At 40.2% G+C, this 27255-nt stretch overlaps 1 protein-coding gene across 1 annotated transcript; it reads left to right on the top strand.

The window, feature by feature from the left end:
- The first annotated feature begins 739 nt into the window (after nt 1-739).
- Nucleotides 740-27154, top strand: LOC146381503 (vinculin). Its single transcript, XM_084937571.1, has 21 exons — nt 740-1107; nt 12331-12401; nt 15371-15521; nt 16304-16412; nt 16602-16724; nt 16834-16994; nt 19868-19958; nt 20099-20246; nt 20595-20748; nt 20843-21018; nt 21501-21691; nt 22578-22777; nt 23107-23235; nt 23375-23524; nt 23665-23773; nt 23866-24168; nt 24253-24377; nt 24493-24678; nt 25001-25204; nt 25313-25417; nt 25519-27154. The coding sequence occupies exons 1-21, from the start codon at nt 940-942 to the stop codon at nt 25663-25665; spliced, it is 3201 nt and encodes a 1066-aa protein (XP_084793697.1). The 5' UTR covers nt 740-939; the 3' UTR covers nt 25666-27154.
- Nucleotides 27155-27255: the final 101 nt, after the last annotated feature.

The raw sequence follows: 27255 nt of genomic DNA, 5'->3' as shown, positions 1-27255 counted from the left end.
TTGTAGCCCCTCTGGGGAATCTGTGGGAATTCCTTAGCTGGTTTGCTTGGCAGTTGGTTTTCAGTCCTCAAATATTGTTATTTCAGGATGTGAGGTTGAGGGTGAGAAGTAATTTAAAAAAAAAAAAGTGCCATGTCCAGCCACTGACATGGGTTTGTAAACAGTTCAGTATGCCGGATGTTATCTCTGATAAGGGAAAATAGTTTTCAGCCAGATACTATGGGTCACTGCAAATTGGTAAAGTAGTGTGTAGGGTGTCCTTTATTTAAATTGAGATGTATACTCACAGAGCCTGTTATATATCAGTCAGTCATTGACAAGTAGGTTAGAAAATAGTGTCTAAAAGTGCTTTATTACCATTTATTTACAGCTTCTTTACTTTGAGGATAATTTCGGAGTGCCCTGCGGAGTATACTGTTTGTTTTGGGAAGGGTTTGTAATCTGATCTCCACAGCTCCGATTTCTGGGCCAGCGGGGCCGAAAGCCCGACTAGTTAATTCACAGCTACTGGAATCGCACTCCCCTCTCAAACAGTAGACACATATTTCCCTTTTTAGGACATATGATGAGGATCTATTACGTAATCTAGGGAGCACTTGGATCTCTAGCAAACTCGTCAGTATGGAAGAAGGCGGTCCCGATACGGAGCGGCAGCCCTAATAACCAATCACAATCTAGGAAGCGTGTGTTCTCGTTCATTGATTGGGAAGAAGGCGGAAACCGTTGGTTGACGTTTAGGTTGCTCGCGCTCACTCTCTGGCTGGGAGTTTTTCGCGTTCATGTTTTCATTGTACTTGTAGTCTTCATACGAACGGGAGGACTATCCTGGGGGGGAAAAGATCGCGCGTGGATTGTTTTAGGCTTCTGTAGAGGGAGATTTGGAGAAAACTGCCTTTGGTGGTAGAATTTTTACTTAGATAGTGTTCTAAAGTTGTCACCATGCCGGTTTTTCACACGAAGACGATAGAAAGTATCCTGGAGCCGGTGGCTCAGCAGATATCCCATCTGGTGATAATGCACGAAGAAGGTGAAGTTGATGGGAAAGGTATCCCAGATCTGACGGCGCCCGTAGCTGCTGTTCAGGCAGCCGTTAGTAACCTTGTTCGGGTGAGTAACTTTCTTCTCTGTGTAAAATCACATTGGTAAAGTTTGGCTGAGCTCGGCGAGTGTCGTAGGCTACCTGTCGCATTGTCCCATTCACCCATTACTTTCCAGTGAAGTTGGACACAACACTTCACTCAGCAGAGTGTTAATGCGGTTACCAAATGTGTGTTCAATGGCAGGATTAGGGAATGCCATGAAACTTTTTTGGAGTTATTTAACTCGGGGCAAAAGGGCAGTGACGCCCTTTTCCCCTTGAAGATATGCCCTGCCTCCTCCTCTGTACATGACTGCCATAGCTTGACGTAGGCACTGCTGCAATGTGTGAGTCAGGTACAGGACCACAGTGAATTACTTTTTACTTTAATCACTCGGCTGCACAGAACAGCTGCACCTGTAGTGATCATCTATGAATAGTTCTGCAAATCACATCACTGCACTACATATCATATGCATTTGAATATTCAGCTATCAGTGCACTACTAATGCGTGAAAACAGTTATGAAAGGGGCATAGTAAGTAGTAAGAAGCGTGTGCATGTGTATTTGGTCCATAAGATTGTAGGACCAGACTAGGAATCTCAGCTGTAGTGTGTAAATGAGAAGTAGGTGCAGTAATTTATTGAAACATGTTCAAAATGTGTGGAAATAAAGTGTGTATAAAGCAAAAACGCACACTTTATACAATTCTAATGAGCTTTAAAATCAATATGTGCTATGATCACCTTTATTCTTAAATACAGCCTGAACTCTCTTATTCAAGCTTTCTTTATAAGTAGTCTTCATGAATAGTTTTCCAGGGTTCTTCAAGGACATTCAAAACTCTTCTTTGGATGTTGGCTGCCTTTTGTTCTGTTCTCTGTAAAGCTGATCCCACATTGATTTAATAATTTTGAGGTTTGGGCTCTGAGGAGGCCAATCCATGACAGATAGTGTTCCACTGTGTTTTTCTTTGAGTGCTATGGCAGTATGTTTAGGATCATTGTCATGCTGTAAAATAAAGCTGTTGCCAATTAAATGCTTCCAGATTGTACTGGATGGTGGATTAAAATTGAATGGTAATTCTCTGCCTTCATAATTCATTCAGTTTTGACAAGCTGTCCAAGACTGCTGGCTGAAATGCAGACCCAAACCATGAAGGAGCCTCCACCTTGTTTCACATGGCTGCCTTTTGCTTCCTGACCTCCTCTTTAAATATTGAACCAAATATTTCATCACTTCAACAAGTCCTGTTACCACTAATTTTTCAGTCCTGGTCTTGTGTAATTTGGCATAACTCAGCGTTTTGTTCCCGTTTCCCTTCCCTGTAATGGTTTCTTGAAAGCCACCCTTCCACTGAGAACATTTCTAATGAGGCTTCAGTGGACAGTAGATGGATCAGCTGAAGACCATGTTTCGGATCTGTTTTTTCATCTAATACTCTCCGGGAATCACATTGGTGGTGGAAAATACTATTTTATGCCTGTCAGATTGTAAAGTTTAAAATAGATTCTTTGCTAAGTTGTTTTGTGTGGACACAACCTTGGTTCATCACTTGAGTGGGTTGCCTTTCTTATGCTTCATGCATTCAGTCATTCATCAAATATAAAGAAATGAGGGGTGGCTTGGAAGTTTTGCACTAATGTAAAAACTGCAACCCTTCAGTATTAAGCTTAATGTTATATTTTAAAAACTGATAATATTTGTAGTAACTGATAAATATGACATTGTGTGTATAATATTCACCTGCAAAAATTCATTTTGAGTTGCGTGTGTTTCATACCTTAGTCACGAGTCACGATTTGCTCTGTGTGTCCTCATGTTACACGGAAATCACTTGCTATTGACCCCATGACCTAGAACCACACTTTTTTTAAATAGACCCTGTCATCATACACGTAATCTTGATGCACTATAGTGAATCTGGCTATCAGATCTAGTTTGTGTCTGTTATCTTTTTCTATCCATATGGTAATTAACTTGTCTATGGGCCTATTAACTATGTGTTTCCAACCTATCTTTTTAAAACATTAAATTATACACACCCCCTTCACCAGATGCAGCTGTTGCCTCAATTATATTTAGACTCAGTGATGTAGTTATAATGGCATGTCTCAAAACCACATTGTATCTATCATGGAAGCTAGTTAGGAAATGACTGTCAATTTTATCCTGAAACACAAGCTGAGTTTGTAACAAAGGAAGCGAGGGCCCTGTCAGATACTGTGGCTTATATGGAAAGAAAAGCATACAGGCTAAATTGAGGCAGACATGGTTCCTGTGTGTTGTGCAGTCTGTCAGCCTAGTCGAGCCCAGAACCTCTGGCACTTGTCGGGCAATAAATTTGGACAATTACTCTGGCGTCAGCAAAGGAATGTTTCATTTAGGGGGATTGCCTACCACTGCCTCGCAGTTTATTTATTACAGTTCATGGCCTATAAGAATTTCAGTCTGGTTTACTTCATTCTGACGCTTTGTTTTTCCTCAGTGCCCACTCTTAAACAACAGGTCTGCACCTCATTGTGTCCATTATTTATATGTTTACAGGCTTCTGTCCTCTAAGGGCCCTTATAATACCCCCTTTCCACCCATGCTGGAGCCTATTCTGCTTTGCTGTCTTTCAAGAGCAAACCTTCTATTTTGACAGGTCTAAGAACTAAATGGTACATGTTTTTGGAACATTTTGGGTGGACTGCAGTAAATTTAGACTCCCTTTAACCCCATGATTAGGGTGGATTTAGCACAAGAGCTCATTACCAGTCCACTTACAACAAACCATTGAATAAACAAAGCCAAAGCAGAGCTAAATAAGGCTCGGTAATACATTTTAATATTTAGATATTTAGCGGTCAAGTTGCTCTGCCACTCAGTTGTTAAAAAAGTACAGAATGAAGTTTTTAGTGTAGAAACCTTTTATTTCGGCCAAGTAATTAACATGAAAACAGGGCTTGTCGTAGCACATGAAAATGTCCTGTGTATCCTCAGCTATCTTAGGATGAAATCATCCAGGCTTTCTGGACATTGTGAATTGTGATCAGATGTTTCCAACAGTGGCATGAATGGTTGCACGAGTCTGTAATTATTTCCAGTTGCTGTGGCAACATTACAACATGAACAGCGTTATGAGATCACTGAAGTTGAGGATCCGATGTAATTTCTTGTGGTCACAGTCCCATGAGTCATACATTGCAGAGCCTACATAAGTAATCAAATACACCGTGTAGCCCTTATCTTTGATTTTATCTAATGAGAAAACAGAAGTTTATTTTAGTCCATTAGCTGTTGGTGTTTTTTCCCTGCATATTTCATTGTTTTCCTAAAAATGACTTTTGAACTTCTTCATTTTTGCACCTGTTTTGTACTAGTTACTTGAAGTGAGTCTGCTTGAAAACAAAAACCTAAGCGTTTAACTTGAAAGTATATCTTTACTATCTAGGGAAAAGGATGAACCCTTCTAATTGGATTTTATTTAGTCATTGTCGGGATAGGATCATGTCAAAGAAAAGCCATTTATTTGCTTTATTGTCTGTGCTTCCCAGAAAACCATCTGTTGCACAGACTTCCTCCCCCATTAACTCTGTCCAAGATCTCCAGAGCAGAAGCTTAAGTACTGTAATCAAGTCAAAAAACTGAGATGACCTAGAAATCGAACAGAGAGCAAGTTACAAGTAATTATATCTTTAAATTGCTTATTAAGATGATTGCACCAGGTTTTCTGACTAAAAAGGAAGGTGAGATTCCAGGATGTCTTGGATGCTTTAGCCTGTCTGAAGAGATCAGGTACAAATGATTAATTTTTAACTTATTCTAGCAGATGCATGGAGATAAAAGTGCAGCCCCGAACCATAATTGTTACTCTAGCAACATCACAAACTACTGTCATATACTCTGTGTTCATTTAATATCTATGACTAGTTATTCCTCATTGAGACAATGAGCGAGATCTCAATTAAAGATGAATGTGAGGAATGCGAAGAATTCCCAACAGGCAGGAATTTATCCCATTTTGGAGGGGGAGGTGGGATTGGGCTGATCCTTTGAATGAACAACTTTACTCCCTGACCATGTTTTCACATGTCAGGAGCTTCTTTTTTTGTCAGTGATATCAAGTTTTAGCCTAATACATATCTTTAGCTGCAGGATGTGGCTATGCTGTGGCTGACTGGTCGATTTCTAGCCGAACCAATATGCTTGTGCAATGAGAACGATTGTCTTTGTTGCACAAATGAGTGTTGCAATGGTAACATCAAGAAAATGAAATAAGTTGTTTGTAAAGCTGAAAATGTTTAAAAGAAAGTATCCTGTCATGAAAATTTGATGCTTGTTTTTTTTTTGATGTCTTTCAATTTTAGCAGTCATTTTAATCTGACAAAGTAAAATCATTTTTGAGGCACATATCACTGTTAAAAAGACTGATATATTTAATGATTCTAAGAGTTTTGATAATGTCCTAATGTGATAAATGGAGAGCATACTTGTCTGTGTCAGTAGCCAGCCTTTAAGGTTGGCTGTGCAGGCCTGTTGTAGCTCATTATTTTTATACCTCCTTTTTATAGGTGTAAGGTTAAAAAAAAAATCCAGTTTCTTCCTGTTTGCAGAGATCACGTGACTTGTGGAGATGCTTCTCTGTGTAGATCACTGAGTTTTTGTTGGGATAAAGAAGCTACTGTCTTCTGCAACACTCTGGAGGTTACAAAATATCACTCTGTTTTATGAAATGCAGTTACTGGAAGCTGGGCTCGGCAGCAGTCACTGATTAGTGGGTTGTGTGAGAAATCTGGCCTCATGCTTTTTGCTCAATCTGCACAACACATCTGCAACACTCTTGGAAGCCTTTAATATCTTCTCGAATGTCCTTAAACTTTGAAAGAAATACAGAGGATGCAACATGAGGGTGCTTTTAGGGGAATTTTTAAATACTTAATTGTGACGTGATCAGTATTTGAGTATTTTTGTTTATAGCAATTTCAATCACCCACTTCTCTAACCCTTTAGAGATGGGAAACAAATGAGCTCATTAAGTAAACTGCTTCACAGGCCAACAAAAGAAACCCTTTCCTATTACCTGGTACTCAAACTTCCTGCATTTTGTCAAGGGAAACAATTTCATGCAGCTCTCCATTTGATTCTATTATCTTGGCAGCAATATGAGAACTATGGACTGTGAAATGTTTGTATAGTCAAACTAGAACACATTACTAGTCCTCATGCTCATGCACTATCAATTCATAATGCAAAGTTTGTGTATTTTTAGCTTTTTCTGATGAAAATGAGCTGGGATAGGAGAATACAGCAGAGCGTTGAGTTGAAAAGGAAATGCAGGAAGCCAAGTCAGGAATACCCAGCAGCTGTCAGCCCCTCTCTGAACAAATGAAAGGAAAGCAAAGGGAAACCCTTGTCCCTCAGCAGCAGGGTGTTTACGACTCCAGAGCACACTATGACAAATCACAAAATGCACCTGGGGTGATCTTTTTTGTGGGGGGGTTTTTCCCCCAAGAAACAAAAATTCAAGATTTTGTTGGAATTGTTTCCTGTGCAGTTTGTGTTCCCCAAAAACACTGCAATCAGTATTACCAAATGTATTTTAAAACACGGATGTGGCTTTCTAAAATTGCTCAATTGAAACTTATGAAAGAATATTGGAGCAGCAAAGAGAGTAGTAGAAATATAAAATGCATTTCCAAGTCAGGTGTAGACAAGGACTTGTACTTGCCTCTTTTTTACCCTATTTGAGCACTTAGCTTTTAACTTAACTTTCGTACATTCACTGCGATCACATCTGTCCATGTTGTAATCAAATATCAGAAGCAACTTGGAGATACCGTATTTTGCCCAAGGAAACCTCAACATTTAGCCACTCCACCTTTGAGCTGCTGTTTTCCACGTTGTCAGACAAACCATGTTCTTCGGCACACTTCCGGCACTTTCTTTTTATGATTAGTTCTGTTGTGGACACCATTCATGCTAGTTATGATAGAGTAATGAACAAACATGAAGTTCTAGTAACCCCTTTAAGCCATCAGCTGCTACTTGGGGCTATTTTGCTATGTTCAGCTTTCTGTGATGTACCTTGTGTAGTTATATTTTGTAGGAGAACAGAGGCAGTAATGATTTGTGTCCTTTAACAGATTCATGGATATTTAAAGTCTTTGACTCTTTCAAACTCAACAGTTTGCGTTTTTACACCAGTGTAGTCTGTATTTTAACTGAAAATTAATATTCTTTTCATGTAAACGTGAACAAAAACATCAGTTCCCTTTTTAGACTGTCTTTTTAGAATAGTTTCCCCCTCATTTTCTGCTAAACAAGCTGAGCTGTAGTCTAGTTTAATGGAATATAAAGTAAAGTTACAGTCCTACATTTCATGGAAATAGTTATATCAATCAGATAGTGACAAATAGGTTTTATATGGAACCACGTCATTGGTTGGCCAAATGTGAAGTTGAGGCTTCCTCTCTAGCACTTAAAAGTTATCTGTTAAATGTGTTGTTTTAGCTGTCCTTGTTCTGTGGAAGTGAACACGTGCAACATGCTTTTTATTGACTCACTCGTCTTTTTAAGATAAGGACAATGAGTATGAATGCTGTTCCCCAGTAAGGCTGTGAGCTGCAAAGTTCCTGCATTGTGAAATAGTAGTTGTGATGTATTTCTCTAGCCACAGAGCCTGTTTTGCCTCTCCTAGCAGAACAATTGATTTGTGACTTTCAAGCAGATGATAGGATTTGGACACACCGTGCATAAGTGTTTACTGATCCAAATAAGAACAAACAAACAAACATGTTGGACACCGCTTGGAAGATGTGTGATAATGCCATAAGCACAATGTTTCTGCTGCCCTTCTGAATCATTATTAGTCAAAAGCCATTTGATATGTTAAAAAGCAGCACTTCCTGGTTTGAGACTATTGATCAAAGGTAGCTAATGGAGTGCTTTGGCATCAGATTGCAGTTCAGAGACACTTACTGTGGAAATCGGCGTCTTTCTCTCTGAGAAAACAAGTGTAGTAGTTTATTTTCTTATATGGTGTTAAGGGTTAGTGGTAGCACTGCTTGTAGGAATTTTGCAATCATAGATCTTTGAGGTCCCCATGACTAACGCAGTATTGTGTTAAAACTGCCCGACATGAGAAAGGCAGGCTGTGTCTTGGCAGTCTGGAGGCTTTCAGAGTCGCCTTTCTTCTCGAGAAAGAGTGATGGGCTCCTGTCAACAATGCAGAGTCTGTGCTAAAGGAGCAGCCACTTTATCAAGCTACTTCACAACACAGGAGTGCCAGTGTTTCCACTCTAGGCTCAAATGGGACACACAGCTAAAAGTGTTGTAATAGCAGCTTGGAAGTAGATGACACTAAATCTGTGGAAGGCTTTAAAAAGATGCTGGAAGGGAACAGCTGTGCTTCTTTAAATTGTTTTGCTAGATTCTATTCGAGAAATAGAGGATTTTTATTGTGGTTTGGGTTGGCTGTCATAGCTTTAATTACTAATGACTGGTGACCGGACATCCTCATGTCATTGTTTCCCCAAGTCTTGATATCAGTAATTAAATGGGGGAAAAATACCATAAAATTGACAGAAAAGTAATCTGGAAAAAAGAAATACAAAGTATAGGCTTCAGGGGTCTCAGTTCAGTATTATTCTTTATACTAAGTTTGATTTTTTATAAATTAAATATCCTTGCATTTCAACTTTTGTTGCTGTCGGACAAGACTTGTAATTACAGGCCATTCTTGGCTTTGGTAACTAGTGAAGGACATTATCTTCTATTGTTTTACAGAAGAAACTATTAATCTCTTAGGCCAACAAGGAGACAAATCAAGAGATAAATAATCACAAGCTGTAACCCTAATGTCAAACTAGGGCTTTGCTGCTGTCACAGGAATGTGGTCCAAAATCACGACAGAGGCTCAAAATAGTAAAAGAGGCCAGGCATCACAAACTGCTCGACAACAAGCGTTGCAAACTTTGGTTACAGTTCTATTTTTACATCAAATTGTTTGGATCGCTGGTGCAAAACAATTTTTGAACTTCACACAACAGGAAGAGGCACGACAAGGGAGGATAGAAAGGAAGACAGTGACAGTATCAAGAAATTTAAATTTGCTCAGTTTCAGAGACTCCTGTGCGACGCTTCGGGGTCAATATGACTCAGCTCTTGTTAAATGAATGTTCAGTTTCAGATCATGTCTAAACTTGACTTGAGCTTCAATAAATAGCAGTGTTGTTTTAACAGTTCTGTGAAGAGCTTACACAATCACCCTTACCTTGGAAAGTCGTTCATGAGCTGCTTGAGCCCCCTTGGCATAATAGATTTATTTACCTAACCCACCTAACAAGTGCTTCGAGCACCTAACAAGTGCTTCGAGCACTTGTTAGGTGTGAAAGTAATCTATAAGTAGTAGACCATATATGCAAATAATCTCATATAGCTGTTGATAAAAGACCTTCAGCATTGCTATGCTTTGTTCCTGTTAGGGCTGATAAGCAAATAATTTAATCAAGTAGCTGCTGAAACCACGAGGAAGCTACATTTTTTTCATCATTCTAGTTTACTGCATCTGTGCAAAATACTTTTTGCAGGTGGATCAGTAGAAGTATGACAAAGCTTTAAAGCAAGATAAGACTGGAAAAAGGAAATGCACTCGGATGCACTGAGTAAGTAGTTTAAATACTAAAAATATCCCAACATCAGTTGTTGCTGGCTTTTTTTCCCAGAGCCTCTTTGGAGGAATGTCAGGGTGGCGTATGCTCCCTGCCACTCCGGCCTCCCCGGCTGAGCTTTAGTTTTGGTTTGGCCCAACCTTTGCTCCTAATTTATAACCCCACAGTTACTCAGAGTCCCTCAGGTCCAGTGAGCACAGAGCGAGGAGATGCATGTGTGCTCTGCTCCATTACTGCCTCCACGTCAACCATCTGGAATGGCTCTTCTAGTGGCTGTATACAGACACACTGACAAGCTCACTGGGATTGCTTACTGTAGCATCAGGAATGCATCATGAATAAGAAAAGCAAAAGCAGAAGTCACTGTTTTAAAGGAACTTCCAAGAGATTAAAATACACTTTGAAAGTTGTGCCAGGATTTGGATTCATTATTTCCCATGCCCTAATTAGACATCTCTAAATTGTTTTGTCTTGTCCAAAATTCAGATATATTTCCGCAAACGTAACTGAAGAACTTAGAAGAAATTTTGATTCCTGGTGTGTTGCCTAGCGGGTTCAAAAGAGTTCAGGACATTGAAACACGTTGGAAATGCTTTGTAAGAGTAAATTGTGTGACAGTCAGGAAATCACACCGTCACACATAATCTAGCACTCTGCAACACTTTTACTATTCAGCTGATTTGTAGTGCAATATTAATGTGAAAGGAAAGGTTTGTGCAGCAACGCATCTCATTTAAACTGGTCAGTATGCTCCGTAAGGATGAATGCCTATGATCTCTCACCCATGGCGGCTCAACGTGGGTGAGTTGTGCCTCCCCGCAGAGCTGAGGTCATGGTTGGGGGAGGTGAGTCATTTTAGCATTGGATGGAGAGGAGGCGTTCAGCTGCTTTGCACATTATAACTGTACCAAGGCCTGGCATCCCCCAAGCAGCTGCCTTGTAATGCTTCGCTACACAACTAACAGGACATCATTCTGAAAAACTGCCTGATTAACAGCAAGACTCTCTAAGGAGGAAAGTTGTGGTTACAAAGTTTTTACTCATGCATATAACATTCAGTTGATGTATGTACTGTGGTCACATTGCATAAAAGCTTTGGAATAGACTGTGTCCACCCTGTTTAAATTTTGTACAGGGGCTTTAAGCTTTGACTCACAGAAATCCTCATGACTGATGAACTAGTCAGAGTTGAAGCTTGGGTGTTGGGTGTGTCTCGTGTCGGCTGTTTTATTACTGGTGCTATCTTTAACAGTTTGTGAATATAATGGCTAATTGGCTTTTAATTTACAGAGGAAGAATACATAACACCTTCTGGTTAAATGTGAAATTGTTATTGGGATTTTTGGTTGTTCTCACAGTGAGCTTTGGGACCATCATATCATAAAATATCTGCCTAAATACTCTGTGTCAGACGGGTTTTCCACAACTGGAAACATTTCGCTTCATGAGGGAGCAGCATGGATAGTGAACACGCCCACTCACTTGTGTTAAATATACTGGACTGCGCTATTCACACTTTGGCGCAATCTGACAGGAGCTGTCAGGTTAAAGATTGGCCGATGACCTGTAGGCCCCAGAAAAGTTTGTGGCTGCAGTGCATGCGTCACAGTTGCTTTTAATGCCATCTGGTGATATCACTGGCCAGTATTTATCTGTTGAGTCAGACTACTTTTGCACAGGCTAAAAGCTGTGGGAATATTGTGAAGAGGTGAAAGACTTTCTATAAATAATAAGACCTGTGAACAGCAGGTACATAAATAACAAAAGCAAGATAAGAGTATATGTATCATCTATTAGTCAAGTAAACCAATTTGCCTTTTTTTTTTGTAACTAAGTGGTTTGTAGTATCCTTGCTATTATTTATGGTTATTATCTAGATTATTATTCTTGAATTGTGCTAATTTGTGAGAATAGTAGGGGTGATGGAATCAGAGAACCCCATGGACACAATCCAGTAGAATAACCACACTTTGACTTCACTTTTCCTAAATCTGTCTCTCATGAAAACTGAGACATGTGCCACCACACTGAGGCACAAGGCAGATGAATATATTCCTGTATTATTTATTTGCCACAGAGTACCTGGCAAGTAAAACATTTGGAGAAGAGAAAGTCTGCATGCATTATTTAATAGGTAATTTAGGCTTGCACACCTCTTTTCCCAACATGCACTTGTACACATGTGCTCTCTGTCCCTGGCCACACTTATAGTTTCTATGCCAGCCATGTAAAGACCAATTACGGAGCATAGAGTCACAGCAGGTGCACTGATGATAAGGTGTAAAATATGGAGTGAAATTAAGTTGATTGTAGGAAAAACAATCAAATAACACTTTGTTGATTTTATTGTGCTGACCTTTAATATCACTAAAACCCAGATGGATCTATTTTATTGTCAGCAGTTGATTGATTAGTGAAAAATTGCTGGGATTTTTTTTTTCAGTTTCTAAAGTCAGAAATGTCCAATATGTTCCCAAACACTTCCCATCACGGTCAGCTTGGTGCGCTATTGCACACACTGTGTTTACTTTAAATGTCATGTTTCTTTACATTGTGCGTGTCTAATGTTTACTCATTTGTGCATTTGTGTTTTCCAGGTGGGAAAGGAGACTGTACAAACCACAGAAGACCAGCTCATGAAAAGGGACATGCCACCAGCTTTTATCAAGTAAGTAAATGCCTCAAATTCATCTCAAACATCTCAAATTCTTGGATTAAATGTCTCTTTCAGTATGTGGAACCCATCAGCTTCCCTTTGGATCTCTTTCTCTCTTTATCTGTTGCAGTAATGGCCGGTTGTGCCCAGGCAAAGGTCAGACATGGCATGTTAAGTGCCTCAGTCTTGCCATGGTGTAACAAAAATACTTTTTAGATCTGGGAGGAGTTCCTTTACCCTTTAAGAAGTGGGGCCTCATGAGAGTCGCTGGCTGCTGCTTTTTGTTTACAGAAAAAATGTAGATATTGACATAGAAAAGAGATGTCCCCATTTAATCAGTGTATTTGTTCCCCTGGCTTGCTTGACATTGCTTAAGCCATTAGTTTGTGCTTATCTGCTGCCTGTCTCGATCACAGTTTTTGACTGATCCTTATTATATGAGAAACTGCAGTCAGCGAGGGGGGAAAGGGCGTCCTATGGGCCACCCCAAGGTCAGGGAAAAGCATTGGCAAGCACAGGTCGTCAGGCTCAACACATTTGGCGCCTCAAAGTCACATCGTCACCTTGTTGTCATCCATCAGCACATGCGCTGGAATGTGTCTCCTTCACTAAATATAGTGTCTGCTGGGATCCAGTTAATGCATGGCTCTTTTCTTTCTGGTGCACACTGAAGGACAGTGCTGGCTGGCTCTGCAAAGACACACACATTCATGTCAACCTTGATGCCATGCACATATATTAGCCTTTATCTTACACAAGACTTGATTAACCGACTGTCTCTTGCTTGGCCCCTTTAGTCTATAGCAGTAATGTTTCCTTGTTACCGGTGAACCCTTTAGCCTGTAGGCAAATGTAGGAAGTCAGTATACCGTGGGAACTGAAACGTGTTGTTTCTTGGCTTACTGCCTGTTTCGATGTGCAAAATGGCTGAGATATTTTGCAGGTGGCATGTACGACAATGAATCAAATGGCTGAGCCTGCATTTTTTTTTTCTTTTTTTACTGCTCTACAAGTCACAGAGTACACCACACCCAGGAGGCAGCTATTGATCATTACATTTCTGTAAAGCAGGGGTTAAATTGGACCAAGGCCAGACTCGAGAGGTGGGGTTCCCCTCTGAACCCCACCTCTCGGATCTCGTATCACGTCCTGTGAAAGCAAGATAACTTCTGTATCAAAAGATTGTTTACAGAATGAATATTTCAGTCAGGCCATTTTTGTTTATGTAGCCACTATCACAGATTTGCCTCATAATCAGTACAACACATGACATTGCTTTAGCTTTTAACCAGTCCCAGACTTGATTACTTAGACTCTGCTCATGAGACCAAATTTTACCCATTTTTTTTATGGTCTTTTATTAAAGACCACCACTCAAGGTCAATTAATTAGGCCGTTTTTTTACAGTCTTTCTTCGAGGAATAAAAAGACATTCAGCAAACAGTAACTCCTTAATTTTGTGCTTTAACGTTTTCCAAACTAAACTTTTAAATGATTTAAAATAGATTTTAAAATCACATAAATGTATTTCTGAGATCATTGAAGTTTTCAAAATAGAGAAAACCCCCAGATCATTTTAAAAAGATACAGTGAAAGGACCTTTAAACTTTTTATTCTGAAGAAATTAGTTTGTGTATTTATAACTTCCTAACTAAATAACAAAGTTTGGTTAGGGTATATAATAAGAAATGACTGCGTATGCTCAGCTAGAGTATGACGTGACCATTTTTGGTTAACAGACTGCCAATTTCACACACTTCTATTTTCTGCGAGCAAATAGAGGAAGCTGACGATACTGTTATTAGCCGTTTGTGTGGGCTCCTTACCAGAGAAATTCTGCCATCACATTTTCAGTTAAGAATTCGTTTGAGTGGAAATATTTACAGTGCTCTGCAGACGTCTTGACCCACCCATTATTTCTTTGTATTTTGCTAGGAAAAATTTGAAAAAGTTGACAATTATTTACTCAGATGCACAAACACAAATGGAAAAACCCCATGTAAGGGCAGTATGTTTATGATCATTGTCATGCTGCAAAATGAAGCTGTTGCCAAACAGATGCTTTCCAAATGGTATCACATGATGGATGAAAATCTGATGGTACTTTTCCCTGTTCTTAATTCATATAGTTTTGACAAAATCCCCAACACCACTGGCTGAATTCTAGCTCCAAACCATGATACCGCCTCCATCGTGTCACCATTGTGTCGTCGAGATGGCTGTAGACATTCATTGTACCTCTCTCCTGACCTACACTGTACAAATTGACAGTGATTTGAAGCAAAATTTTGAAATTTGGATTCATCATTCCATTTTTCAGTTTAGTTCTTCTATAATTTGGTATACCTTTCCCTGCCTTAAAAATGGCTTCTTGAGAGCCAACCTTCCATTGAGTTCATTTCTGATGAACATTCAGTAATTAGTAGATGGATTAACTGAACAGTCAGATGCATTTGTCAGTTCCTGTGTCAGGTCTTTTCCTATTTCTTAAGAACACTTCCTATTTCTTGATGGCTTGAGACTTGTGCACAGGACTGTATTTGTTTTGTGTTTTGTACATTTGATTGCAACTAGCAACAATTAGAGTAAAATCTTATGAGGATCACTTCATTTGAGTCCATATGTAAATGAATATGTGAAGAATTGTGGTTTGCCACACGTGTAGCGAGAACTGCGATGTTCTTGATATGCACTTTATGGAAGATGGTATGAAAAGGATTCACGCTTCATTAACTTTACTGCACAAGGTGTGATTTTTTTTTTTTTTTCTTTAAAAAAAAAAAGCATATACTAAAGAGGAAATGAAACAAAGTTATGTTTACATTGCAGTTACTATATGTTATGGCTACATGCTAAGGCTTCCATCTGTCTTTGCTTTATGTTGTTTCTACTTGTAATGTCACTTGGCTTTGTACCATGAGCATGACTCGTGTTAAGCATTTTTCTACAGGCTCTTGAAATGGATTCTCTTCTTTCCACAGAGTGGAGAATGCGTGCGCCAAACTGGTACAGGCTGCATCCATGCTGAAAGCTGATCCATACTCTGTTCCTGCTCGGGATTACCTGATCGATGGCTCTCGGGGCATCCTGTCTGGGACCTCTGACCTGCTCCTCACCTTTGATGAGGCTGAGGTATTCATTCATTCATTCATTTATTTCATTTTACATGGAAAACCTGTTAACCAAAATAAATCTGCTGGAGGTCAGAACATCAGTTTTGTTACGGCAACAAAATACTGATAAGGTGACGCTGCTAGATATCAGTTTTACAGCACCAGATTCATTTCATACTTTTGATGGTGGTTTAGTGACCTTCTACTCCCGTTCTTGTGCTCAGCAGTTGATTTGGAAGGGCTTCACCGACTTATTAATTGACTGTTTAGACGTTCAGAGGATTGCTGTCACAGGCTTCTCTGCTGTAAGGATAGTATCTATTCCGGCCTTCCTCTTGGGTACTGTAGGCAGAGACGTAGATAAATATGCTGCACGTGTACAGAAACACTTCTTATATCTCAAATCAGACGGGAATATCATCTGTCATGCCCATCTATCTTTTCCTCTCAGGGACAGAGAGTGAAATGAAAAAAGTTGCAGGTCAGCACTCTGGATGCAGACATCAGGCATCCCAGTCCTGTCTGCAGCAGTCAGCAGGAGTCATCCGTCAGCACTGCAATCATGTTTTCCGGTAGAGCTCAGGGATCACCCTGCATAGTGTAGTGGTGACTCCAGCAGTTCGCATAAAGCTGGAGTGAAGCAGCACAAAGAAGTTGGAATGTCAGTTGGCCGTGTTATCAGAGTGTAATTAGAGGGAATGTGAAAGGGGTGTGTGAATGTGTGTTTGCATGATCACTTGTTTTATTTGTCTTTGAATTAGATTAAGTAGTTGTTTTCTTTTTTTCTTACTGTTCTCATAGGTTCGCAGAATAATCCGTGTGTGCAGAGGCATCCTGGAGTATTTGGCTGTGGCAGAGGTGGTGGAGTCTATGGAGGATCTGATCACATATACAAAGAACCTGGGACCAGGTCGGTCTTCCAGTACAAGCTTACTTAGCCGAAGTCTTAACTAGACAGCGTGTAAAAATATAATTTTGCTGTGTTAGTTGACAGATTCAGAAGTTGTTTTTGCTGTGTAATCATTCTAGTGTAAGTGTCAGTTGTGATACCAGTGCAAAATAGTTATTTTTCCAACTCTGTTTTGTTGCCTTTTTCCAGGTATGACGAAGATGGCAAAGATGATAGATGAGCGGCAGCAGGAGCTCACGCATCAGGAGCATCGCGTGATGCTCGTCAACTCTATGAACACTGTCAAAGAGCTGCTGCCCATCCTCATTTCAGGTACTCTTGTTCTCTATAACTGTTACACAAGTCAGTGTTTCTTTAAAAGGGAAGTCATTTTTATTTGGATTATCCGATTTCTTATCGCAAGTTCCGTTTTGTATTTAAGGCATCAAAATTTATGTGACAACCAAGACCTCTGAAAGCCACGGAGTGGAGGAGGCCTTGAAGAATCGTAACTTCACTTTTGAGAAGATGAGTGCTGAGATAAACGAGATCATCCGAGTGCTGCAGCTGACTTCCTGGGACGAGGATGCTTGGGCAAACAAGGTTCGTACAGTATAATTATATGAGTATGAAACTCCACAGAGTCGCTTTTACACAGTAAATATACACGAGTAGCTACAGTCTGTGTGGCTGTTTGAGCTGCTGTGTTTAAACCTGTTTTTTTGTGTGCTTTGGGAAAACAAAACACCCATATTGCTTCCATGTACTCATAGAAGATCAGCGATGAACTGGAAAGTTCATAAAGTGATGGTAACTCTCAGCTGTATTTTTTCGCCCCTTTTAGTAACAAGTGCTTTGTTTCATCATGATGAGACTGTATCAGCTTTGACAGGTGTGAATGAGATTTTTTCATTACAATTAGAAACAAAGTACACATGCCTTAACTTCTCCTCTCTCTTTCTTGTATAGTCGGTTAATGTGTTAGGTTATTTTATGTTTTTCAGCTCTGCATGTGCAGCTCCTTTCCTATCCCAGGGTCTCTCTAAAATTTCCTTCCTGTGTCACTTCTGTCTATTTTCTGTTGTGGTTCTCAGTCAGTATGTCTAGTTGAACATTTGAATTTATGTCCCTCTTCCTTTCTTTTTACCATTTCTTTCTCCCTTCACCCCCTGTAGAAGGTAAGGCTTGCCTGTGTCGCCCTGTGGTTGTACAGCAGCATGCTTATGAGAGATGAGTGGGCTTTTTGTGCTTTGTAGTGCCTTTGTGTGCTTTTCAGTAGCGAGACTGTTAGGAGGTTAAATTTACTATTAATTAATAAATTCAACTACTATTATCTACTATAGACTGGAGTTTTGTTTTGTTGATGAAGAGTAAAGCAGGTTGAAGTGCAGAAATGTCTGCCTTTTTTTGGGATTTTGTTTGCCTTGCAGTAAGACTTTGTATCAACATCTGTGTGTCCCCCCTCCTCTGTCCTTTAAACCTCACTATAGCCTTGTCTTCAGCTGCTTGGGTTATTGATTGACCTGACTCATGCAGTATTGATTTTGGCATCATTAGGGAGGACTCTGAGTGTTCATCTCTTCTTGCCATGAACATCAGGTTTCTCCTGATGGAGGAGAGCACATAGAAACTCTGATATGGATTTTGTTTTATGAATGGCTAATTGTTGGTTTAAGCCAACATGCATAACCACATTTTCTCAATGTTTTTTTTTATTTTAATGAACACTAAATATCCGTTGTCATTTAACATCATCACCATAATCAATGCCATTAATCATACCCCATCTAATTTATAAATATAAGCTTAAATGAATGCATGTTTGCAAAGCATATCTCTTTCACTTTACTTCACTGGCTTTTTGTACTCATACACACGCACAGACACACACATAGTCAGTTAATGCCAAAGCAGCTGCATGCTGAGCATATTTGAACAATAAAGTAATACACCCACACATCTCCGGTATCATCACTTCACACCTTTTTGCTTGTGTAGTCTGTACCTGTTTTTTCTCTTTCCATTTTTAGTCACATTGAATCACATGCATGGTTTTCATCTAGTTGGTTTTGACTAGCTTAAACATACATTACATTTTATTTTATTTATTTTTTTAATCATGGAGGTTGGTTCTGCTTATGTGGTTTGATTTGCTTTGAAACTCTTTACTGAACTCTGTAGTCAGTCTTCATACAGCAGGATATTTTACCCTGAAAAACAAGTTAACTCAAACACTCATCTGATCTGGTCTCATGCTTGGCTCAAGCTCCTGCAGGACTCTGCTTTGATTTGCAGACTTCTGCAAAGAGAAGGCTCATTGCTGAGTCAGTTGCTGTTGGATAGATTGTTGTATTTCCATCCACTCGGACGGAGATACAATGGAAAATCTCTCGGCTTTATAAAAACGCACACCCTTTGTCGACAAAGGGAAAGAATAATGGAAACGGCATGTTTTTACGTGGCTGAGCGTGACACATTTTAACGATGCTGCATGTGGATTATGCCAAATGTTTATTTAACTCAAATAACTAACAGTTGATCATGACGGTGACAGGGCCTGGAAATTTTCCCTGAAGTCACTGACTGAGTGAGAAGTCCGAGCTTCCAGATCACTTGATTTTTAAACTGAAGTTGCATTTAGTTGCCTTGAGATAGCTGCTTTTGTAGAAACTGAATTCAACTGAATTCAATTTGATTCACATAAACATTAGTATTTATAGAAAAATAGATTAACTGTTAAAATAAAGTGACTCTAGACAGTAATGTTTTATATGGAGATTCTGCAATAAGAGTGAAATGATTCATGAACTCCTCGTGCAGATTGTAATGCCTGAGACAGCCACGACCAAATGAATTATGTTCTCTGGTTGTCCAGCTGTTCGGTCTGTTGGCACGGCATTGAGAACTGGAGACTCAAGAGAATCTGATAAAGTTTTGGTCATCACTGGATGTCATATGTTGACATTATGTCTTTCACATAATTAGTCAGACGCCAGTAGTACAAAAGTCCACAAAATGTCTGTAGAATAAAATAAAATGATGTTGTTTCATATCATAAAGGGCAAAGATTAAGCATGTTGTTCTGCAACAACAGCACAATTGTTTATTGTTATTCATCTCCATAACTCAGGAGCTGAAAGGAGGATTGTCATCATGTTTTACAGTTGGTTGGTTAGTGACTTGGTGACACTGATCTAGTGAAGATGCCTTGAAACTATGGTGATTTGTGCTGCTGGTTTGAATATATGTGTGTTTGTGTGTATCATTCATCCATCAAAATGTGATGTTTCTTTGTTGCAGCATCTATATTTATTGCTCTGACAAAATCGGCATCTTTTTTAAACTGTCAACAGTTGATATGTCACAGATATGGATGTAAACTCCAACTTGACTGGTTGCTGCAAGCATATAACAGTGAGGCAGTAATTTTAGTCTTTTTAGCATTTTGATATATTCCTTTCTTTCAAAACTCAAAGGACACAGAGGCTATGAAGAGGGCTCTTGGGCTAATCGATTCAAAGATGGCTCAGGCTAAGAACTGGCTAAGGGATCCAAATGCTCAACCAGGTAATAATCCTTAGTTTCCTCTACGTTAATCCCTTCATTCTTTAGCTAATCACATCCTTATCCTTATGCGTGGCCTAAGTGAATTTAGAGACGTATTTGGTATTTCTGAGTTCATTTATTTGTGTTTTTCCTTTTTCTAGGAGACGCAGGTGAGCAGGCCATCCGGCAGATTCTTGATGAGGCCGGAAAAGTTGGTGAACTTTGTGCAGGGAAGGAGCGCAGAGATATAGTTGGCACAGCGAAGACACTGAGTCAAATGACAGACCAGGTGTCTGAGATGAGAGCCAGGTAAAGTGCACATTAACAACACTGCTTTGCATTTTTGTGTTGCAGCTGTTGCAAAATAATTGTCTTCCTCTTTTGCACCTTTCTTCAAGTAGTCTTGTCCTGAGTCACACTAGATTAAAAGCAGCTGTCTGGTATTAATCCATAATCCACTTTTAACCTCTGGTGCTGTTACCTCTACGAAAACAGAGATGAGTCTATAAATCAGGCATTACGACACTAAGTGTGGAAGTTTTACTTAACCAAGTGGGCCATATGGATTAAGCTCTGCAGTAAAAAACAAACAAGTAGATCAAAAGAAGTGCAAATGTGCACTTAATGGTATCTGGGTGTTTTCTTTGTCCATCTCAGAGGTCATGGAGCATCCCCGGTTGCCATGCAAAAGGCACAGCAGGTTTCCCAAGGTCTCGATGTGCTCACGGGCAAGGTGGAAAATGCTGCACGGAAACTGGAGGCCATGACCAACTCCAAGCAGGCCATCGCCAAAAGGATCGATGCTGCGCAGGTGAGTCGTTAGCTCAGAAAACATGGCTTCAGACATTTCAGTGCAATTTGATGGTTTTGATTATTTTGTGTGCATGTGTTTTGTCTTGTTGCAGAATTGGCTTGCAGACCCTAACAGTGGAACAGAGGGAGAGGAGAATGTCAAGGCGGTGCTCATGGAGGCCAGAAAGATTGCTGACATGTGCGAAGACCCCAAAGAAAGAGATGACATCATGCGCTCTGTTGGAGAGATCGCTGCCATGACTGCCAAGCTGTCTGATCTCAGAAGACAGTAAGTTAAAAACCGCCTGAAAAATGGGAAAAATGGTTTTGTTTTTCCACACGTGAAGCGTGAGATTGATGGCTCTGTGTCTCCCTAATCCAACTGGTGTGCGTTCACACTTTACTACAGTTGTTCAGATGCTTTTTTCACCCCTTAAATCATTTGCTACTGTCATCATCATCAAATCCCTGCTGTTTACTTTTCGTTGCGAGGAAACGGTATTGGTGTTTCTTTTTATGTATGCAGGAAAAAATGAGAAATGTGTACAGTCACGGTTGTCAGCTACCAATTTCATACTATAATTTGACAGTTTGGAGCTGTTCATATTCAGCATTGTGCATATGGATGATGGGCTGCACCTGCGATTGTTTTAAGTAAAAAGTTCTCATTTGACCATATTTGTAGGTGAACTCCAGATTTAATAGCGATACAGACCTCATTCCAGCCATAACTTTGTGATAAATTAGGTTGCTGTTTTTAATTCCTTCTAGGGGCAAAGGTGACACGCCTGAAGCCAGAGCTTTGGCTAAACAAATCGCAACAGCTCTGCAGAACCTGCAGTCCAAAACCAACAAGGCTGTGGCCAACAGCAGGCCTGCAAAGGCAGCTGTTCACTTGGAAGGAAAAATCGAGCAGGCACAGCGCTGGATTGACAATCCCACCGTGGATGACAGCGGTGTGGGTGAGTCTGGCTTGCATCCTTCCCAGACTTCCTCGTGTCTGTCTATCTCTCACACACTTTATATTCACTCCACTGCTCCCGTGGCTTAATTACAGAGTATACAAATTATACACATACTCGACATTCCATTGTTGTCTTATTCCCTGGTTTTGGCCCATCTCCACTTAAACCTGGACAACTTATGTGGTTTTGAACAAAGTTGGAGTGTGCCTGTTCCACAAATATCTACAGTAGTTTCCCCGAGAAAAAGCAAATGAGAAATATTACAGAAAGAGACACTGATCTGATTTTTTTAGCAGCTGGGCTGTTTTGCAGCTAGTTGCATGAGATGACAAAGTTCAATGCGGCAATGAGCAGATATTCCACTTACCTAGTGCTGAAACTGGAAGTGAAATATTTGGTTTACCACTTTTGTTATTCATCAAAAGAAAATGTGAAAAGCACATTTGTTCCAGCTTCTCAGATGTGCTGACTTGCTTTTCTTCTTTCATTGTAAAATGAATCTTCCAATTCTTTGCCAAACCAAACCATCTACTGGAACATATTTCTTTGTGTATTAGGATGGACTTTTTTTTTGACATTTTCAGGGCATTTTTAGAAAAAGAAAAAGAAAAATGGAAAAAACATCCAAAATTAACCCAAAAATGAATCTTATTATGTAATAAACTATGTCAGGGATATGTTTTTATCTATATACCCAAAGCTATACATTGGTAATTGCCTATGCAGCTGTCAATTTTGTTATCTGTAGATGCACTATTAAATTAAACATAGAGCTTGTGGATTTATAAAAAGGAATTGTTAACAAAGGTTTACAAAGAAATAACTTTTCTAAGCCAAACTAAATTAAATATGTTGTTATTTGTACTTTTTTTTTTGTTTTTAGGCCAGGCAGCCATACGTGGCCTAGTTGCAGAGGGCCACAGGCTGGCCAATGCCCTGCCGGGCCCATACAGGCAGGAGCTGCTTGGCAAGTGTGAGCAGGTAGAGCAGCTCATGGCCCAACTCGCTGACCTGGCTGCCCGCGGTGAAGGGGACTCCCCTCAGGCACGTGCTGTGGCTCAACAGCTCCAAGCAGCCCTGAAGGTAAGACAGCTCACATTCTTCAGTCATTCCCACCCAGGTCTGTAGCTTCTCTGACAGGATTCACTCAGGAATGCAGGCAAACAACTCCCTCTGCTGGTTACCAGGGGTGGAGGAAACTAATGCCCTAAAAACTTTTTATTTCCCTAAAGCTTACTTAAATGTAAACTTGAATAAAAAACAGTGTAATATAGTGTTGTAGCCATGATCATATTGTAATATGCACTTCATGCAGCTGCTGAAGCTAAATAAGAACAGATGTGTATCTATAATCTCAGCAAAACTCTGTGTGAGTGCTGGCTGGTTGTAACATTTTTCTGACCTCATCTCAGGATCTGAAAGGAAAGATGCAAGAGGCGATGACTCAGGAGGTGTCTGACATCTTCAGTGACACAACTACCCCCATCAAGTTACTGGCAGTGGCCGCTACCGCCCCGCTCGACGCCCCCAACAGAGATGAGGTCAGCGGCACAGTCACTCTACTACTAACGATGATCTCACTGCAGTGATTCTTTTTCATTTGTATTATATTTATTGGCAGGGTGTTCTGTTGTTTCCAGAAACCATTTTGGATAATTGTTTTTATTTGATCATGTGTAGGTCTTTGACGAAAGAGCTGCCAACTTTGAGAATCACGCCAATAAGCTTGGCACCACAGCAGAGAAGGCTGCTGCTGTTGGCACTGCTAACAAGAGCACGGTGGAGGGAATCCAGGCTGCCGTCAAGTCGACAAGAGACTTAACACCGCAAGTATGTTATGGTTGAGTGTTTGTATTTGTGTCTGCTCCGCTGTGAGCCACAGAGCTTAAGTGTTTCTCACCACTTGAAATGAGTTTTTAGCAGTTGTAAGTAGACTTCCAATTAATGTTTTTTTTTCCCCTTCCTGTTAGGTGGTATCTGCTGCTCGCATTTTGCTGAGAAACCCCGGCAACCAAGCAGCATATGAACATTTTGAAACCATGAAGAACCAGTGGATTGACAATGTAGAAAAAATGACAGGTAAGGTGCCGTAAAGACCCTGAAAACGGCTGGAACATCATTTCATATCCTGGTCCTGGTATAACTCCCTGTGGTTCCCTGTGGATGTCTAGGTTTGGTGGACGAGGCCATCGACACCAAATCTCTGCTCGATGCCTCAGAGGACGCCATAAAGAAGGACCTGGATAAGTGCCGTGTGGCGATGACCAATCACCAGCCTCAGATGCTGGTCGCAGGTGCTACCAGTATCGCCCGCAGAGCTAACCGCATCCTCCTGGTAGCTAAACGAGAGGTAGAAAATTCTGAGGATCCTAAATTCAGGGAGGTGGTGAAGGCTGCATCTGATGAACTGAGCCAGACGATCTCTCCTATGGTGATGAATGCTAAGGCTGTGGCTGGAAATATCCAGGATCCAAGTAGGTTTATGTTTCTCACAGGTTTTGTCTTATGTTCATATGGCACATTTTGATTAATGGTCATGTGTTTGTTTTAATTGCCAGGTCTTCAGAAGGGCTTTTTGGACTCTGGTTATAAGATTCTTGGTGCTGTGGCAAAAGTCAGGGAGGCCTTCCAACCTCAAGAACCAGACTTCCCTCCACCTCCTCCTGAACTGGATCAGCTTAATGTAAGTTTTCATATAAGTACAACTTTAGATTTGGAAAATAAATTAAAGCTCCTCTGATTGTTCACAATGATTTGTGTAACCGCCTAACCACGATTGTTTTACTGTTTCCTTCTAGCTTAACGATGAGGCAGCACCTCCCAAACCTCCTCTCCCAGAGGGTGAGGTTCCTCCCCCAAGGCCTCCTCCCCCAGAGGAGAAAGATGAGGAGTTCCCTGAGCAGAAGGCTGGTGACATGGTTAATGAGCCCATGATGGTGGCTGCGAGGCAGCTTCACGATGAAGCCCGCAAATGGTCCAGCAAAGTAGGTCAACACTATAAACCCAGCAGATGTGACGATACCAGAGGTTTGCTGATACCTTTTACATTTAGGTCAATAAGAGCCTAACCTGAGCCCAAGCACATTTTGGTATTGTGAAAATAATTTCTAGGGAGTTCTAATGACTCTAATTTCATTCATTTGTTATGAGCGTTCTAAAGATCTTTCTTTGAAACACTAAAAGCAGGTTTCCCTGCCAGTTTGACATACCAGCTTATCAATAATTTACCACAAGAGGAAGTGATAAGATACATTGCAGAGATGATTTTTTTTTAAACTTTGATTATGTTCTTGCTGTGCCTTGTAGGGAAATGACATCATTGGCGCTGCCAAACGAATGGCCCTTCTCATGGCGGAGATGTCACGTCTGGTGCGTGGAGGCAGCGGAAACAAGCGTGCGCTCATCCAGTGCGCCAAAGACATCGCTAAGGCTTCTGATGAGGTCACACGGCTGGCTAAGGAGGTGGCCAAGCAGTGCACTGACAAACGTATCCGGACCAACCTGCTGCAGGTCAGTTTAAGTTGTCTTCATCATGTGGTTCAACCATTACCTCTTTTTCCCAGTTTGCACAGACAGTTTGATGTATTTTTATAAATAATGTTTCTAATCTCCTTTAAGGTGTGCGAGCGCATTCCCACCATCAGCACTCAGCTCAAAATCCTGTCGACAGTCAAGGCCACCATGTTGGGTCGTACCAACATCAGCGAAGAGGAGTCAGAGCAGGTGAGCAGAGTTTGACATCAGGGTGCCATTTCACTGAATTAACCTCTGAGAAAAGTATCATTCAAATCTCCATTTCTATTCATTTTCATTTCTCCTTTCAGGCTACTGAGATGTTGGTCCACAATGCTCAGAACCTGATGCAGTCTGTGAAGGAGACTGTCAGAGAGGCTGAGGCAGCTTCCATCAAGATCCGGACAGATGCAGGTTTCACCCTCCACTGGGTCAGAAAGACCCCCTGGTACCAGTAAGAGAAGAGAAGGGCCATTGTTCATGCCGGTCCAGGAGGACTTTGAATGGACAGATACATACTTTACCAGAGTTATGATATCAGTGCCCCACATCCTAATATTGGAAGAGTTTCTCTTGGTCCCACGTCCTGTCTGTAACAGTTGCTGTTCTGATATAATGTAAACGGTGGGACTTTTCAATGCGAGTTATGGCTTATAATCTTACTGGGAACAGCTTTTTTTTTTCCTAAAGTGTGTAAAAATTTGTGTTTTTATTTTGAGAAATCCCAGGAATATATATATTTTGATCAGAGGTTAGATTTCCTATAATGTGAGGTTAATTGTTTCTGGCCTCTTCTAGCAAACCACAGTAAATTAAATTGAACTATAACATTATCTCTAGACATTTTTCTATCTTTGTACTGATAATTTTATTGTCGTTATCATCCATTCGTTCTTTCTAGAATAAGCACATGAACCTGGGGAGTTGTTACAAGTACATTATACACATTATACACCTGCGCTGAGTGCATGCATCTATTCAGCAGTATTTTGTCTGTTTACACTATTCTGTATTATGACAACTGAAAGAGAAACACTGTTTTACTTATGCCGTTGTAGCAGTCTGCATTTGCTTTTGCCAAAGACATCCTGCAACGATTTCAAGTCTTTCTTTGGTCAGCAATACTTATTTGACTTTAGGGGATAGTTTTAAGATGTACCTGACTGAAAGGAAAAAAACTAATTTTAAGAGCTGGCAGAGCTTTTAGGCCTGCATTTGACTCATTCAACTCATTTTGTTTAACACGCTGCATTGAGATTACATGCAATAAACAGGCTTATGCTACACTATGCGGCTTAATAGCCAAAAAGTTATTACTCTAATCTTCCCAGCAAAGCTTTGCCTTCTTTAGAGAAAGTCATCCAGCCTGTTTTCTTTGTTGTTTTTCACTCAACATTATTGTACGTCTCATATCTTTGTTGTGCACAATCATTTTTGTAATATATGAATAGCACACTTCTTAGGTAGTCAAGGGAAAGTCATAAAAGCACAGTGTCTGCAGCTGGTGAAATCTTCTTTTTATATTCTCACGTCTGTCTAAAGATGTCCTGACACACTAAAATTAAATGGCCACTTCTTGGGGCTACAGTAGTTGAAACTTTAAAATATTTGAAGACTGTTGGTGTGAATGTCTCATTTTAAGTACCTAATGCCAACTGATGTGCCTTGGGAAATAAACTTTATTTGCAATTGATACAATTTTCATTTTAAGATGTTTTGTATCATTTTGTACCAGGTGTCATTGTGTTGATTTCCTTGAAACACTTGCTGTACATGATTCTTCTTTAAAATGTTCCCGGTTTATGACTTACTTTTAGTCACGTTATGCTCTATGCAAAACCTTGCAGATCTTCAAATTATGCAATGTAGCTGGGGTTAAATGGGCCTGAATGTGGATTTGCTTAGGCATCGTTCACAATTTTGTAATAAAGCATTTTATAGCACTTGGAGGTGTTTTGATCTGTATTTTCTGTTGTTCTGACACACACACAAGTAAGTACTGTACAATAGTTAGATTTATTTTCTGAATTTCATTCATTCTTCTAGAA

This window comes from Perissodus microlepis, chromosome 8 (assembly GCF_051167445.1).
Source record: "Perissodus microlepis isolate ML-2025 ecotype Zambia chromosome 8, ASM5116744v1, whole genome shotgun sequence".
Taxonomy (NCBI): Eukaryota; Metazoa; Chordata; class Actinopteri; order Cichliformes; family Cichlidae; genus Perissodus; species Perissodus microlepis.
Note: the sequence above shows the minus strand (reverse complement) of the source record. Positions and strands in the feature narration are given on the sequence as shown.